The 17,368-nt window shown below is 37.4% G+C and overlaps 1 protein-coding gene across 3 annotated transcripts in view; it reads left to right on the top strand.

The window, feature by feature from the left end:
* SLC39A8 (solute carrier family 39 member 8) overlaps nucleotides 1-16,951 on the top strand; it is a 78,394-nt gene extending 61,443 nt beyond the window's left edge. For 2 of the 3 annotated variants that reach the window (XM_080666585.1, XM_080666586.1), the window contains exons 7-9: nucleotides 12,354-12,561; nucleotides 12,746-12,930; nucleotides 15,136-16,637. In XM_080666585.1, coding sequence (XP_080522711.1) covers nucleotides 12,354-12,561; nucleotides 12,746-12,930; nucleotides 15,136-15,285 — 543 coding nt within the window. In that variant the 3' untranslated portion in view covers nucleotides 15,286-16,637. Of the gene's footprint in view, nucleotides 1-12,353; nucleotides 12,562-12,745; nucleotides 12,931-15,135 lie in introns of all 3 variants that reach the window. The other variant, XM_080666584.1, reaches the window with a different exon arrangement.
* The last annotated feature ends 417 nt before the right edge of the window (nucleotides 16,952-17,368 follow it).

Genomic DNA, 17,368 nt, shown 5'->3' on the forward strand with positions numbered 1-17,368 from the left:
CATACTACTCTCTAGGTACCCCCATGCTGTCACCAAGGGTAAGATTTCCTGCTTTTGGCAAACCTCAGAATATCAACTTAGTGTATTCTACTCAAAACAGGGGTGCTTCAATTTACTGGCGCCTTCCAGGATGGAGGCTGGCAACAGCAATAAAAGAATCCATTATTATAGCAATAAACTTCTGAGCTCAGAATTCCTTACCTAAAACACTCAGTTCTTCTGTGCAGTCTCTCTGCTTTTTATTCTTGCACAGGGCTTAGGAGGCACATTGTCTGGGTTCAGGTTCTGGCTTTCCCATTTCTAGCTGTGGTTTTGGTCAAGTCCTTACCTCTGGTGTCCTCATTACTTCATCGGAGATTGCAAGGACTCATCTCGTGGCATTTAGGAGAATACTTTGCAAACAGTAAGCACTCAACATTGCCTTGGTTGCTTCTATTCTTATGTTTATGCCCTCTTCCTCCAACAATCTTCTGAAAAATGTGTCAACCTCATAAAGTTAGATGCAAGATGGCTGCTGACAAAAATCTTCTGCTCTCTAGTCGTCACTGGGGTGGATGCATCCTGAGGTCTGTTGATTGGCATGTTATTTTGGCATTCCATTTCTCCATTCAGTTCAGCAAAAAAAGCTCCTCTCCTCATTACTCATTATATATATATATTTTTTTTATTGAACACCTACTAATGTTAAGCTCTGGGCTGAAATTAAAAAAAATTCTTGTGTTCCAGGAACATTTGATTTGGCTTCACAACTTTTAGTCACAAAGAATTGTCAAGAAAACAAAGAACAACAAAAACACTTCAGCACTTTTGGGGTGTTTTTAATGTAGAACAACTGATTTGGAACTGATCAATGATCACTTTTCTATGCTCACCCCTCTTACATTGTGTGTAAATGCTCTTCGAAAAGATTAGAATAAATGCTTCATGTGGCAATAATCTGTGAACCTGTCATGAGAGAAAAATGTACTTTTACTATTACTACACACTCATTTATTCAGACAACAAATCTTCAGTGGGCCTGCAATGCTAGACACTGGGTGAACAGGAGTGAAGAAGAAAAATTAAATTTCACATCTTCTAGAGATCACAGGCATAGGTTTTTTTGGCATAGAGGTTCAAATCCTGGTTCTGCTGCTTTCTAGAGGTATGACTTTGGGAAAGTTACTTAAACTTTTTCTGTCTCAGTTCCCTCATCTGTAAAATGGGGATAATAACCACATTGGGTTGTTGTGAAGATTAAATGACTTGTACAACTAATGAGTTGTACTCCTAATACTATCATCATTACTGTTCTGTACTCAATGAGTGTACCTTATGTCTCTGACACTCAGTTCCTCACTATACACTGAGTGGCCAGATTATTATATCTATGAATACATAATAATCTGGCCACTCAGTGTATATCCTATATAATAAAAGGCTAATATGCAAATTGTCCCATCTACCAGGAGTTTGACCAGCATGCAGGCCGGCCAACTGCTCATGTCCCCTCCCCCTGGCCAGGCTGGTTGGACCCCACCCATGCACGAATTCATGCACCAGGCCTCTAATATATATATATATTATGCGTTCAGAGATGGCCAGATTATTATGCATTCAGAGATCATAATAATCTGGCCACTCACTGTAGAACTTCCTTTCTCAAGCTGGTCATCAAATCTCCAGAGCATCACAGTGACATCTGTAAGAGGCAGTGAGGTCCTGGTGCCCTTATCCCCTATGAGGTTCCACCCCCAACCCTCCACATACAAAGTAGAGATGGCCTCTGCTTTTCTCAACCATTAAACTATAGACCAGGGTGCCCTCTTACAGAGAAGAGCTTTTTAATTTCTAACTCTCTGTTGCTCATTTTCTTCTCTGCTGGCAGACTGCCTGTTTCTTAACATCCCACTATGATCCTAATCTCCTGTTCTGTCACCAGGACCGCAGTTAACAGTTTATCTCATCCCTCTTGTCATCTGTCATTCCTTGCTTTTATCACTTTTCCCAAGTTTTTTTCCCTAAAAGACTTGCATTTCTAGATCTTCTCTGCCAACCAGAGAGCATGCCCTCCCTTATCTCTTGCAAGGCTAGTTAACCAGTTGTTTGTAGTGCATTGGGTGGGAGCGTCTACAGTTCTTGTCAAAGGGTAGGTACACTGCAGGCAGCAGCTGCCTGGGCCCTCTTTCACACCCTGCCCTACTCCTGTTTCCTCGTCTGAATCATCCTGGAAGCCTTCATGCTGAGCAATGTAGGCTGAATTTGGGGAACACTACTTTCCAGGAGCCTAGCCAAAAATATCTGTAACTTACCTTAAAACTTAACCAAATTTCTGGTGCCTCCTGACTCCCTTTAAGACTTCTTTAACAACGAGAGTTGTATGGGTTGGAGAGAACATTATACAGGCTTCTCATAAGAAATGATATCTTACTTCCCATATGTACCAGAACATTAATGGTATCCTCATCTGAAGTAATAATAGGCAATCTTTTATTTAGAGTGATATAAATAGTTCATTGAGATAACTGCAAATAATTAGTATATACTTTAAATTCCATTGATGGAATAGTAGCATATTTCTTGAAACCCTTCAGATTTCTCCTAAATTATTTTTTTTTTAATCAAGGCAGTAAAATGATAATGCTCCCAAACTGAAAATGAAAGGCAGTTATTTCAACTCCTAAAGAACAAAACAATTTACGTATAACCCACAGAAATTTCATGGTGACTACAAGTTATTATTTTCCTGTTAATGGCTTTCTCTATATCAGTATATTTTAAGTTGAGCGTGAGTAAGATTGTGTAGCTGGCTGGTGCCGGCACAGTTACAGATCCACCCACAGATAAATGGCTGTAGGGAACCCCTCCCGAAGCCTTGCTGTTTTCAGGGCAAGAGGTAAAGCATTAAGTTTAGCTATCATGAGAGTCTGAATCACCTGCCATTGCAGTTGGTGTCACTAAGACTGGTGTGGCCCTAATCTTGTCTATACAATTTAACAATGGGATGCGGATGTGAACGGTCAGTTTATGGCTCGCTGGGTCCGATACCTTCTAGTTTGCATTGAACATGATCTCGTGGCCACTTAATGTCTCATGGACCCAAGGTAAGTCTCTACAAGGTCCCAGAAGCAAGTGAGGGACCACTTTCTAGAAAAATATCAGTTAGTGGCAACAGAGAACATGGCTTTACCCTAATGTATGAGGGACCTTCGCTGTGAGTCTCTGTTTGAGGTTTGCAAGAAGGCTCCTTCCAGCCACAGATCCTTCCAATTCTACTGGGTCTGCTGGGCCATGAAGACCAAAAGGCAGGAAAGCTTGTGATGCAGCCTAGACCGTGCAGAGCCTTTTACAATTCTGAGCTTCACTGAAAAATTCAGCCTACCTATGGGTAACCAATTTCCTAGTTGTCTCTACTTTGAATATATGAAGAAATCAATTAAATACCATTGGAGGGGGGGATCTGTTCCTTATGGCCATTTCCAGCACTGGTGAATATATCTGTGAGCATCCTGATAGGGAACAGATGAGACTCTTAAATTAGAATAATTTCAGGAAGACTTATTTATGGGTGTGAGTGAGGTGTTAGAGGACCCAGGGGTAGGGCATAAACCAGGCACCAGAAATGGAAAATTAGTGACCATGCCTGGACACAAAGGGTGGACTAGAAGGAGCATTTACTAGAAACTGGGAAGGAAATTATTTTGAGAAGAGCTATGGCCTTCAATTGAGGGTCTTGAACAGCTGAGGTGACCGTACAAAGGGGTATCAGGAGAGTACATACCATGATTTCTCCCTTCTTTTTACCCCTGAACTCCCTCTAGGGCTCTCCAGTGGTCAATCCCAAATGGAAACCAGAGGACAAGGAGCCTGTAGTGGTGGCCCATTCAGGACAGTCTCAGGACAGAGAGCAGGGCGGGAGGAGGAGAGTCACGCTGGAAGGGCAGATGAAAGCTGCTTCTCACAGGCTTGACATCTGAATCCTGGATGTTCCTTTCTGGACTGTGATATTCCTTTATTTATACTTCCAATAAGATATTCCTTTATTTATATTTCTGTCCTCAGTTCTTCCCACAGTTCCTGCCTGCTGTAAAATAGGTGCTCAGTGAATAATCGAGTAGCCTAATCCCAACACCTTCTATGTGACTTTGAGCAAATCATTTATTTTCTTGGATTGTCATCTTTCTCTTCTCTAAAATTAGAACACCAGTATCTGTTCTGTTTTACTAAGAATATATTGTAAGTCAAAAAGAAAATGAAGACACTAGCATGTGGAAGTGCTTTGTACACTGTGAAGTGCTGAGGATGCATGATATTACTTAACATCTTTACGTTTTTTATTCCTCCTATACCCAGTCTACTATATCATTCATATAAACCTATTAACTCAGATGTCATACTTTTTACTTGCTGGCTAATTAATCGCTTGACTTTTTCACACACCTTGAACTTCAGTAGTTGAAAATCAATAGCTTTCTTTAAGAGAAGATTTATACTCAAGATTAAGAGACCTTGTTAAAAATTGTCTTTTTCTTTTTCTTTCTTGATCACCATGCTCTTGAATATATTCAAGGATCATACATGAGAAATGTTTTGTTTTGCACACTTTTCTTTTAGACAATTTTGTTTTGTTTTTCTTCCTTATAATAATCCTGTGTTCATCTGCATTTTGTTAGATAAAATGAGCTATATGATACAGTAATTATTCATAGAACTCTTAGTGGTTTATAAACATCTCATTTAATCATCACAGCAATTCTATGAAGTTGGTAGTATTCTTTTCACCATTCTACAGATAAGGAATCTGAAGTCAGATTCCAAGCAACTTTTAAAAAAAATATTTTATTGATTTTTTACAGAGAGGAAGGGAGAGGGATAGAGAGTTAGAAACATCGAAGAAAGAGAAACATCGATCAGCTGCCTCCTGAACACCCCCTAATGGGGTTGTGCCCGCAACCAAGGTACATGCCCTTGACCGGAATCGAACCTGGGACCTTTCAGTCCACAGGCCGACGCTCTATCCACTGAGCCAAATCGGTCAGGGCCCAAGCAACTTTTTTTTAAAGAGCTTTAATTTTTTGAAGAGCAGTTTTAGGTTCACAGCAAAATTGAGAAGAAAGATTTCTCATATACCTCTGCTCTCACCCAGGTATAGCCTCCCCCATTATCAATGTCCCTCCAGGTCAGTACATTTGTTACAATTGATAAACCTACAGTGACACATTATAATTACCCCAAGTCCATAGCTTAGAGTTCACTCAGTGTTGTAAATTCGGTGGGTTTGCAGAAATTTGTAATGATTTGTATACATCATTATAGTACAATCTAGAGTATTTTCACTACTCTAAAAATTCTCTGTGCTCTACCTATCCATCCATTTTCCTCCCCTAAGCCTTGGCAACCAATGATCTTTTCACTGTCTCCTTAGTTTTGCCTTTTTCAGAATGTCTTGTGGTTAGAATCACTCAGTTTGTTGCCTTTTCCAATTGGTTTCTTTCACTTAGAAATATGCATGTAAGATTCCGCCATGTATTTTCATGGCTTGATAGCTCATTTTTTTTGGGGGGGGGTATTAATAATACTCCATTACCTGGCTGTACCACAATTTATTTACCCACTTACCTCCTGAAGGGCATCTTGGTTACTTCCAAGTTTTGGCAAACAAGAATAAAGCTACTGCAACATCTATGAGCATAAAAGTTTTCAACTTCGTTGGCTAAACACCAAAGAGCACAATTGTTGAGTCATACGGCAAGAGTGCATTTAGTTTTGTAAGAAATTGCCAAACTGCCTTCCAGAGTGACTGTGCCATTTTGCATTTCCACCAGCAATGAATAAAAGTTCCTCTTGCTCTACCTCCTCACCAGTATTTGATGTTGTCATTGTTCCCGATTTTGGCCATTCTAATAGGTATATTGTGTTATCATGTTTTAATTTGCATTCCCTGATGACATATAAGGTGGAGAATATTTTCATGTGTTTATTTGCCATCTGTATATCTTATTTGGTGGGGTGCCTGTTAATGTCTTTGGCCCATTTTTAAACCAGGCTGTTTGTTTTCTTATTGTTTAGCTTTATGCGCTCTTAGTATATATTATCTTTAACAGTCCTTTATCAGATGTGCATTTTGCAAATATTTTCTCTCAGTCTGTGGCTTGTCTTCTCATTATATTGACATTGTATTTACAAAGCAGAAGTTATTTAATTTTAATGAAGCCCAGGTTATCAATTATTTATTTCATGGATTGTGCCTTTGGCATTGTATCTAAAAAGTTGTAGCCATACTCAAGGTCATCTAGGTTTGCTCCTGTGTTATCATCCAAGAGTTTTATGGTTTTGCATTGCTTCTAGGTCTCTGATCCATTTTGAATTTATTTTTGTGAAGGGTGGAGGTCTGTGTCTAGATTGTGTGTGTGTGTGTGTGTGTGTGTGTGTGTGTGTGTGTGTGTGTGTGTGTTGAATGTGTGATCTCCACTAGTTATAGCACTGGGGTCTCTGTTTGGTTCTATTGATCTATTTGTCTATTCTTTCTTCAATTCCACACTGCCTTGATTTCTGTAGTTGTATAGTAAATCGACATCAGGTAGTGTCAATTCTCTAACTTTGTTCCTTTCCCTCAATGTTATGTTGGCTATTCTAGATTTTTTTGTCTTTCCATATACACTTTAGAATCACAAAATATCCACAAAATAACAATATCGAGTCTTCCAATCCATAAGAATGAAATATCTCTCCATTTATTTAGTTTTTCTTTTATCATAGTTTTATGCTGTTCCTTATATAGATTTTGTACATATTTTGTTGGATTTACATCTACATATTTTGTTTTTTGGGGGAGCTAATATAAATGGTATTTTCAAATTCCACTTGTTAATTGTTGGGATATAAGAAAGCAATTGACTTCTGTATATTTTGTATTCTACAACCTTGCTGTAATGGCTTATTAGTTCCCAGATCTTTTTTGTCAATTCTTTTGCACTTTCTACATAGGCAGTCATCTGCCAACAAAGGCAGTTGTATTTCTTCCTTCTCAATGTGTATATACCTTTTATTGCCTTTGCTTGTCTTAGTGCATTAGCTAGGACCCAAGTAACTTTCTGAAAGACACAGCACTGTTAACTAGCAGGGCCACTACTCAAACTCACACCCATTTGATACCAAGGCACGTACATACCCTTTAATCATTAAGCTATCTTGCATTCAGTGCTCCTTTCCTTAAATCTCACCTATATACCTTTATTTGCAGATTCTTAAAATGGTATTAGATTATTTGTGTTTGTGTTTCATTAAGTTATCCTTTATAGGCATACATTTTTTTGTGTTTATTTTTTTGGCATAAAACTTCCATCTTTTGTTGTCATTTATACTTCTTTTTGCCATCTTGATTGCATTTTTTGGTGGGTTGCTACTTTCATTTTTGGCTTGTTTCTCTCTCTTTTTTTTTTTTTTTCAGAGCTCTTATTCTGCAAAATTCTTTCAACATGGAATATGGAATATGGGATTTGGAATTTAATATTTACCTATAATGTTTGTTTGCTTTTATCTTATTACTGATAAAACATATAGACAGTAAATCATAAAAGCATTTTCATTAATAATGACTCATCTTGCCTCCCCCAATGCAGATGAGGTCTGATTGTGATCGTGCTGAACTTGCAACCATTAACCCTACAAAAAAGTTACATAATACACCCTCTTTTCAATTCAGATCAAACCCAGAGGCAGCCTGCTTCTCCAGCTTTACCTTGTTTGTTGCTGATAATAACTCCTGAGTCATCACAAATTCATTTTTCCTCTTGCTGATTCTCACCCTATGGCTTTAATGTTTTGTGTTCTGACTATTAATATAATATACAATAAGCGCAAAAAATAAATCCAGGACACCCATAAAATATAAAACCACACACAAACAAGGATTATTCACAGTACTATCTCCCAGGGAGAACCATGCTTAGCACTTTTGTATGCTTCATTCCAAGTATATTTTCCCTGAGACCATTATAAAATTACTAGAGGCCCAGTGCATGACATTCGTGCACTGGGGGTGCCTGTGCCCAGTTGCAGTCCATGAGCCCAGCTTCTGGCAGAGCAGCGCTTCCCCTGTGGGAGTGCACTGACCACCAGGGGGTAGCTCCTGCGTTGAGCATCTGCCCCCTGGTGGTCAGTGAACATCATAGCCACCAGTCATTCTGCTGTTTGGTCGATTTGCATATTGGGGTTTTATTATATAGGATAATAATTATTATTTTTACAAAAAGGTGCCCAATAGACATGCTGTTTTATAATTTTATTTTACCTTGGCACTATGTTTTGGGCATCTTTACATGTGGAAATATATAGACATTCATCATCTCTATTACTCTGCATACTATTTCACTGTTGGTATAAGTCACATTTTTATAATCTATACTAGAGGCCCAGCGTGAGTAGTTCGCTTCCACTTGCCTCAGCTGGCTGCCTCGCCTTCTGTCGCTAGTAGCTCATGCTCCATCCCGCCCCTCCCCCCGGCATTTGGTCGGTCATGACGGCATTATGGCGTCACTGCCACGGGCCTTTTATTAATAGAGATTCTACTGGAGGGTAGCCATGTGCTTTCTTTTTCTTTCCTCATTTTTCTCCCCCTCCTTGACTCATTCTCATTCTTTTCTACCTCCTTCTTTTTATTCTTATTTTCTTTCTCCTTTTTATCTTCCTCCTCCTTCCATTTCTCTTCCTCCTCCTCCCCCACCTCATGCTGCTTTCTCTTTTAGATCTTCCTCCTCCTTGCTTCAACTTTAACTGTTCTGCAGTAAGCCCACTTGTTTTCTTCATTTTGATTTCTTTGTAGTTTTTCTTTCTTTTACTTTTTGCTTCTTCCTCCATATTTATGTTGGGTTTCTACTTAGTCTCTTCTCTACTTTTATAATTTTGGTCCATAATATTATTTCCCTCCCCATTCTGATTATTCTATAATGTGCCTTGACTTTCATTTCCATTAATAACTAAGGGATGTTAAGAGCTTTGCTGATGATTACACAGTAATTCTCACCAGAACCAAGCGAGAATTCAGTTCTGGATTTCAGATCTCTGTTTTTTTCTTTTCTTTTTTTTAAAAATATATTTTATTGATATTTTACAGAGAGGAAGGGAGAGGGATAGAGAGCTAGAAACATCAATGAGAGAGAAACATCGATCAGCTGCCTCCTGCACACCTCCCACTGGGGATGTGCCCGCAACCAAGGTACATGCCCCTGACCGGAATCGAACCCGGGACCCTTCAGTCCGCAGGCCGACGCTCTATCCACTGAGCCAAACCGGTTTCGGCTGTTTTTTTCATTAGATTGAGTTGTCTCATCGTGGCTGAGGATAAACACAGCCTTACATTTAGTGTACAAGTTAAACAAAGAAGCAAGCAAGCAAACAATAACAACCGCGAACAGAAATAAAGAAGAAAGAGAAAGAGAAGAATAGGCACTAACTTAATTGGAAGGACTGGAATTTAGTGTTCTCTCTGCTCAGTAACAGTAATAGGCAAATTAAAAAAGACTTTTTGTGAATGTTTGCCTACTTTTGTTTATTCCAAAGCTATTAAAAATGTATAACTGTTAGCCTACCTAATAGTGCCATTGGAGACCTGAGCTTATAGAGCTAAAAGGGAGTATAATAAATAGATTCAATAATAACTGTACTTAGAGGTAAAATTATCATGTCTAATATATTAATTTAATTTCTTTTTCAGAATTAAAGGAGTTTGTACACAGAGATTGTATATATTATGTAATATCAGGCATTCAAGACTTGGTCTTGTATTCTTTTCCCTAAACCATTATAAGTAAATAAAGAAATTTAAAACTGTAATTGAAAAATAAAAAAAGAAAAAGAAATAAAACTTAAAAAAAAATCATAAGTATTTGATTAGGTAAACCAAGCTGGAAGATTAAAACAACTGTTCTTAGCAAGTGCATCTTGGCAGTAAGTTTTTGCAAAGCCAAGGTGTCTTCCTCTATGGTTTTTCTCACGACCACCTTTGTTTCTCTGTTGGCAGTAATTGCTTCCTGCGCTAGGGCATTTATTCCAAGCCATGTACTAAAACATGATTGTGTATATTTTCGTGCATTTAAGATATATCAGTGGTTAAATTAATTAAACCAGGAGGCCATTTGACTAAGGTGGCTCTAATGCTACGGTGGCCTCTGGAAGCAAACTCAAATCCAAGCCTGTAAATGCCTGAAAGGTACAAAATGGAACCCAAGGGCAATCAGTCGCAAACAGCCAACTGGGTGGAAGCTACAGCCAATCAACAGTTTCCTTGCTTTGCTTTGCCTCGTCTCCTGTCAGTGGAGCGTTCCCCACACTTCCTGTTTGGCGGGGCCATATTTGAATGGATTTTTGCTCAAAAAAAAAAAAACAAAACCCAAAACACCTCTTTTTAACATTTTTAATTTGCTTCAGTTTGTCTTTTAACACTATAAAGTAAAAAGAGTGTGTTTTAAGACCAGATGAAAATTTTTTATGCTGAGGAGATTTTGCTTTTTAAAATCAAAGGAGACTGAGCACTTATCCCAACACTGCTTCAAGTGTTTAGAAGAGGTGTTTGAGAGGAGGGTGTGTTCTCTGAGGAACTGCCTCCAGATCCTATTACAAACAAGAAGTCCCTGCCCCTCTGCCCACCAGGCCTTTGGAGTAGTGAAATAGTTACTAAAAAACAAAAAAACAAAAAACAAACAAACAAAAAAACCCCCCAAAAACAAACAAACAAAAAAAAACACCCACTCACTTCCTTTGTATCCTTGGGTAAGCTAACTAACCTTTCTGTGCTTTAGTTTCCTCAACTATAAAATGATGATAACAGTTGTGCTTAATTCATAGAATTGTTCTAAAGGAATTAAATATCTAAGTGCTTAGAATAGTACCTGACACAAAATAAAAAACTATAGGGCTTTGCTATGACTATTTCCAATGCTGTTATGACTACTACTACTACTACTACTACTACTACTACTACTACCTCTACTATTACTAGTAGTAACAATCCTCCCTCCTTCATATAAATGTAAGAATTTATAGGCTCCAAATGACTTTGGTTGTGTCTACAAACAAGAATCATCCTGCAAAGATGAATATTTGCCACTAAGCAAACAGTGAAAAGATATATTGCAAGATCCAAAGTCAATTCTGAAAGCACAGTCCCCAAAGTGTTTTGTGTAATGAAGTGATGTTGGTGTAAATGTAAAATCTCTCAGATGATTGCTCTGAAGGAAGTCTCTCTCAGCCGGATGTACAGTGTACATTTTAAAAAGCCAGTCAGCTACTTTACGTCGTGTTTCTCCAAGGTAACTGCACTCGTTGAAGATAGAAGCTGACGTTTATGCTTCCGTGCATTTCCTGTAGCATCCAGCACACTGTTTTCCAAATTGCAGATGTTCAATAAATATGTTGATTAGCTGCTGAAGTAGAGTTGAGGGGAGGGGAATTAGGAACAAAATGTTCTCGAGTTAATTGTAAATTGCTTCCCTACTTAAAAATGTATTTACATGTCATTATCTTTTTTTTTTTTTTAACAATTTCTGGGAAATGCTTTAGTTGGCATTTGACATTTGATTTTATACATTTTTGTAAATTTCATGAAAATTTAAATTCTTAAAAAGTGTCCATTGTAAGATTTTCTATTTTTATAATAATTTCAAAATGGAAAGAAGTGTTAGTGTAAAGGCAAGCCTGTTCCAATCACACTTTGTGAAATTTGTTAAGGGAATAATTGAAATTAGAGCTGGTAGGACCACGTTGTTTTAGCCTAGACACCCCGCATGGCACCTAGAAGACTGTGGAAATTTAATAAGTCATGGAAAAATAAATGAATCATCTAATACATTCTCCTCACTTTACAGTTGAAGAAACTGAGGCCCAGATAACTTGCTCACAGTCACATAGTGGTGTAGGAGTGACTAGAATAAACGTTCTTGGATGACATCATGCTTTAAACATGGATTTAACATTTAAATAGTAACATGCAAAAGACTTTAAATTTAGCCTTTAAAAATGTTTTTTTATTTCAAAGTATGTGAATAAATCAAATTCATAGATTAAGAACTGTTACATTTCAGGAAGGCAGTGGTAGGAATTTGTTCATGTAAATCAAAGGATTGTTTTAAGGGGAAAGTAAAATAAAATGTCTTTTCAGTGGCTTGTTCCAGGCCTGCCAATCTATTCATTTCCCTTTTCCCTACCATGTTTTCTTTTCTCTGTTACAAGTGATGAGGGGTTCCCCTCCACGGTGAAAGACTTTCTGTTGTAACCTTTTGTCTCCCTCAAGACATAACACATCTCCTACTTCTCTATATTTCTTACACTTTCAAGAAATGTCTTTTCTGTGGATTGATTTTTCTGCCCTTTTCCAGGATGAGAAAAAGGAGGCAAGCTCATGTACCTGCTTGAAGGGGCCCAAACTGTCAGAGATAGGGACAATCGCCTGGATGGTGACGCTCAGTGATGCCCTCCACAATTTCATCGACGGCTTGGCGATTGGGGCTTCCTGCACCTTGTCCCTTCTCCAGGGACTCAGCACCTCTATAGCAATCCTGTGCGAGGAGTTTCCTCACGAGCTAGGTAAGGGCTCTGTGCACGCTGGGAAAGTCAGTTACTTCTTGGTTTCTCAGTGGAATGAGACATTTCACATGACACACTTAAACACCCTGCCGATGGCATCCAAGTAAAGAAGCCCTTGTTAGACATTATCTTTCATCTCATCCCCAAATTGAAAAAAACTCTTGATATGTTGTTCTTCTTCTAGGGGACTTTGTGATCCTACTCAATGCAGGAATGAGCACTCGACAAGCCTTGTTATTCAATTTCCTTTCTGCGTGTTCCTGTTATGTTGGGCTAGCTTTTGGCATCTTGGTGGGCAACAACTTTGCTCCAAATATTATATTCGCACTTGCTGGAGGCATGTTCCTGTATATTTCTCTGGCAGACATGGTAAGAAATTTTAAATTTTTATCTTGTTTTAGTTTAAAATTTATGAATAAATATCTAGGCTACAATTTGACTAAGGGTGAAAGGAAATTCTTTTTGTTGCAATTTAAGATATTCCTGGTTTAGCAGATAACTCTTTGAATAGTAATTTAAAAGGGATTCTCATTGATTCTTTTTTAAAAATGTATTTTTATTGATTTCAGAGAGGAAGAGAGAGGGAGAGGGAGATAGAAACATCAATGATGAGAGAGAATCATTGATTGGCTGCCTCTTGCACGCCCCACACCAGGGATCGAGCCCACATCCCGGGCATGTGCCCTGACTGGGAATCGAACTGTGACCTCCTGGTTCATGGGTCGATGTATAACCATTGAGCCATGTTGGCAGGGTGATTCTTTAAGTTATGATCTTATTGATAGAAGAGGAGATGAATTATTTTTGCTGAAGTAGAGATATTTTCCCTAGGTTTTTGTCTTGGGGTGGATAAACCTTGTACTCTATTAGTGTATGTCCCTTAGGGTTTTTTTTTTTTCCTTCTCTGTTGTGAGGATCTCACATTGGAAGAGGACTGACTTGTTTTGTAAATAGAATTTTGTTATTTCAAAGTTTTAAACAGTGAGAGCCTTTTGGGTGAAACTAAAACTGGTAAATTAAAATTAGACAATATGCACTTGGATCAGTCTATATTTATATCTATATTTATGCCTATGGCTGTGTCTTGTGTATTTATATGTGTGTGTATATGTGTGTTTGTGTATGTAAGAGAGAGAATATAAATAGTCCTGTGCATTTTTATATGAATCATGTACAGCTTTTTAGAAAATGAAGAGGTGCTAAGTGTATGCAAATCAAGGATTATTTCCTTTGCATTTAGAACTGAATGTTTTAAATTACAGACATAATTTAATAATTTAAGCTCCTCCATCTGCATTCTTAGCTCCAAATGTTCACTGCCAAGCTCTGTTGGCTGTGCTGTTCAGCCCCTTAAAAGAGCAAGGATTCCATCCTTTCGAGCCCTCACTGCATTTATATTTTTCTTCACAGAATTAGTGTTTCCCACTCTATTTATGCTAGGTCATCACTTCTCCTTTCTCTGATATAAGAACAGACTCTATTAGAGTGTTTAGTTTGCAGAAATAATACTGATAAATGATGCTGTATATACTTACAGCAGTTTCATTCTTTCCAGAATGGTTTCATCCATTGTATTCTTGTACCAATTTTCTTAAATCAGGCACATGATTGACTGTGGGGACCTCTTGGATGCTGGTACAATGCACCATTGCACACACAGCAAGCATTTTGGAATATGTTCTTAGGAGTGGCATTCGCTGATCTCCACATGGAGCCTTTTCAGTAGAAGCTACCTGCTGAGAAAGAGTAGATCTTAGGTACAGAACTTGGGGATTTAATTGCTTTCACTGTAATGAGAACGTTATAGTCTTCAATCCTAGAGCAGTGCATAATTTATTTAAAAACCTTGTAATTTTGTGAGGGGCAGAGCAAGCAAAAGTACATAAATTGAAAAGAACAGTAATTAAATGTATAGTGATTACTAAAAAATGATTTATTCAGCCACTAGGCCTGGAAATTGATAAGCTACTGGGCATGCTGGTATGGACAAGAGGCACTGTCCCCTCACTCATGGGGCTTTCTGTTTACAAATGAGGAGAACCTAAAGTTCAACAAAGAAACAAAAACCACACACATGACTAAGTGATTACAAATAAAAAATCTGTGAAATAAAAGGTAAAGCGATATATGTATGAGAGATGAAAGTAAAGGAACCTAATGTAAGTTAGAAGGGGCTAAGAGAAACCTTTCTAAGAAAGTATGATTTAAGTTGAAACCTGAAGGATTTAGCTCATTGGAAAACTGGAGGTGGAAAAGTTCAGTAAAAATTTTAGCACTTGTGAAGATCTGAGGGAGGAAAGAGGCTCCATGTATTTGAGGCTCTGAAAGAATGCTGTGATGGGAGAGAGAGAGAGAGAGAGGGAATAAAATGAGGTAAATCCCATTTCACTGATTAACTGATTAATTCACTGGGGAATGCTATTTTAGTACTTTTTTTAAATATTTAATAGAGCTAGATATTCCCAAAACATCAAAACATCTGAAATAAATGGTTATTTCAGAAGTATATTAATGACTAGTTTATGTTTCACCACAAGATGGCGACAGTTATCTAACAATATATCTCTCTTCTAGTTTCCAGAGATGAATGACATGCTGAGAGAAAAGGTAACTGGCAGAAAGACCGACTTCACCTTCTTCATGATTCAGAACGCTGGAATGTTAACTGGGTTCACAGCCATCCTGCTCATTACTTTGTATGCAGGAGAAATTGAGTTGGGGTAACAGGAGATGAAAGATGGTGTTGTTAATGAAGGCATTTATTAAATAAAAACATCTCCAGAGGGATTTTAAGCTGATCCTGTTTAGTTCAAAGATAATTTTTTTTCAACTGTAGGTCAAGATAACTAGTTATTGCTTTCAGATCTGTGAAATAGGCCATTATTTGTTATTAGAAATGTATCAAAAGATTACAGTTCCAATCTGAAAAGCCTTGTATGCAAGATTTTTGGTAAATACCCACCTTTTCATGTACATACAGATTAGAAAATCATCACAAAGCAAGAAACATGCAGTATGTAGTCACTTAGACACCAAAAGCCCAAAGGAGAATGCAAGCTAGGTGGTAGAAGCTTTTAAACCTCTGAGTAGGATCAACAGTTCAAGAAATTTCAGAGTGGTATTCTTTTAAATTAATTTGTTCTAGTACTTTCATGAGCAAGTGCATAAAAATATGGGAGGATATCAGAACATATACAACACAGACACAAATGATTCCAAGGCCTTCATGCACCCAGGAATGAAGTATTGCTCACAGCATTTTTTGTGTCATACTTTAGTTAGGCATTCATAGGATTGTTTTGAAAACCATCCAATATAAATTATGAAATCAATAAAGCTTTGCTAGCCTTAGTAAATTTAGGCTGTATATGATACTTATCTCTAAGTGTAAACTCTCCCAGATTTCACAATAAGTAGGAATTGCTTTGTATGACTTAGGTTGTGGTTGCACCAAACAAAAAGAGACTGCAAAGGTGGTAACTGGTGGCTCAGTTTTCATGTATAATGTCCTGGTTTTAAGAAAAAAAAGTTGAATGTAATTTTAAGTAATTTTCTTTTAAAGATGAACACAATTATTTAGCAAAGGATATTTTAAATAAATGCAAAACAACAGCTGGACTGCTGTACGTCGAGGACTGATTATCTGGAAAACATACGTTCCTTATGGGATTGAGATCTTTCAGAAAAGACTTCTTTTGTGTTCGGTCTACATTTTTCCTGTATGGTATACATTGGAAAAAAATTCTGCACATCATGGTCATTTTTCTACCTTTTATAAAATATAGAGCCTGTTTTCTCATTTAGTAGGCATAGAAAGTTGGTCTGAAATTGACATCCTGACCCCAATTCACACTCCCAAGTCACTTAAGGAAAGATGATTTAACAGGGAAGAAAATGATTTATAAAAGCCAATAATGACCTCAGGAATTGCATTTTCCCACGGAGTATAAAATGGTGTCTCATAGCAATAATGCAGGTCTGATGGGTGTTTAACATGTATGTGAATGTACATTTCACTTTATGACTGACAATTGAAAATATTGTTTGACCAAATAGTAAACATCTTTGGAACCATGTATTGTGTCATTCATTATGAATTTTATTATGTGTCTTTTTGAGTGACTTTCATATACTGGGTATTATGGGAGAGATAGATAAGTAGGAAGTTGGTGATGTGTTTCTTTCAAGGACATTCAGCAAATAAAAGTGACAAAGATTAGTAACTGTTCATTCAAACCAGTAAACATAGAATCTATTTTTATCATGTCATCTGTTTACAAAATTTTAAGACATAATCTTACCTTTTTAAAGCACAGATTGAATGTCTGGGTTAAGAAACTATTTACAACATGATATTAAAACAACTCTCAGTTGGTATAGATCATTGTGTATATGGACTGTCTGGGTGCTTCATGTATTTTCTCCATGTGTTGACCTTCTGACCATTTTCCTCAACTATGAGTTGAACACAGGCAATACAGCATGAAGGGACAAAAAGCAAAAAGAAAATTGCTACTTATTGGAAACTATGTGTGTTGTCTCCAATAGGTAGGAAATGGATAGCCATGATTAAATTCATATTATTCTAGATAACTACTTGACAAAGTATAACCCTATCAGTCAACATATCGTATACTGAAGCATTCAGTTGAACATTCTCTAATCTTTAGACTTTAATGATGCTATGACAAAGTAAAAATGATTCCAGTGCATTATATATTGGGTTACATACTTTTAGTTTTGTATTGTTAAATTTTTCAAAATGCCCAGAAATCGCTGGCATTTTTTGAGTATTGTATCATATCCT

Source organism: Plecotus auritus, assembly GCF_963455305.1.
Source record: "Plecotus auritus genome assembly, chromosome: 1".
Lineage (NCBI taxonomy): Eukaryota > Metazoa > Chordata > Mammalia > Chiroptera > Vespertilionidae > Plecotus > Plecotus auritus.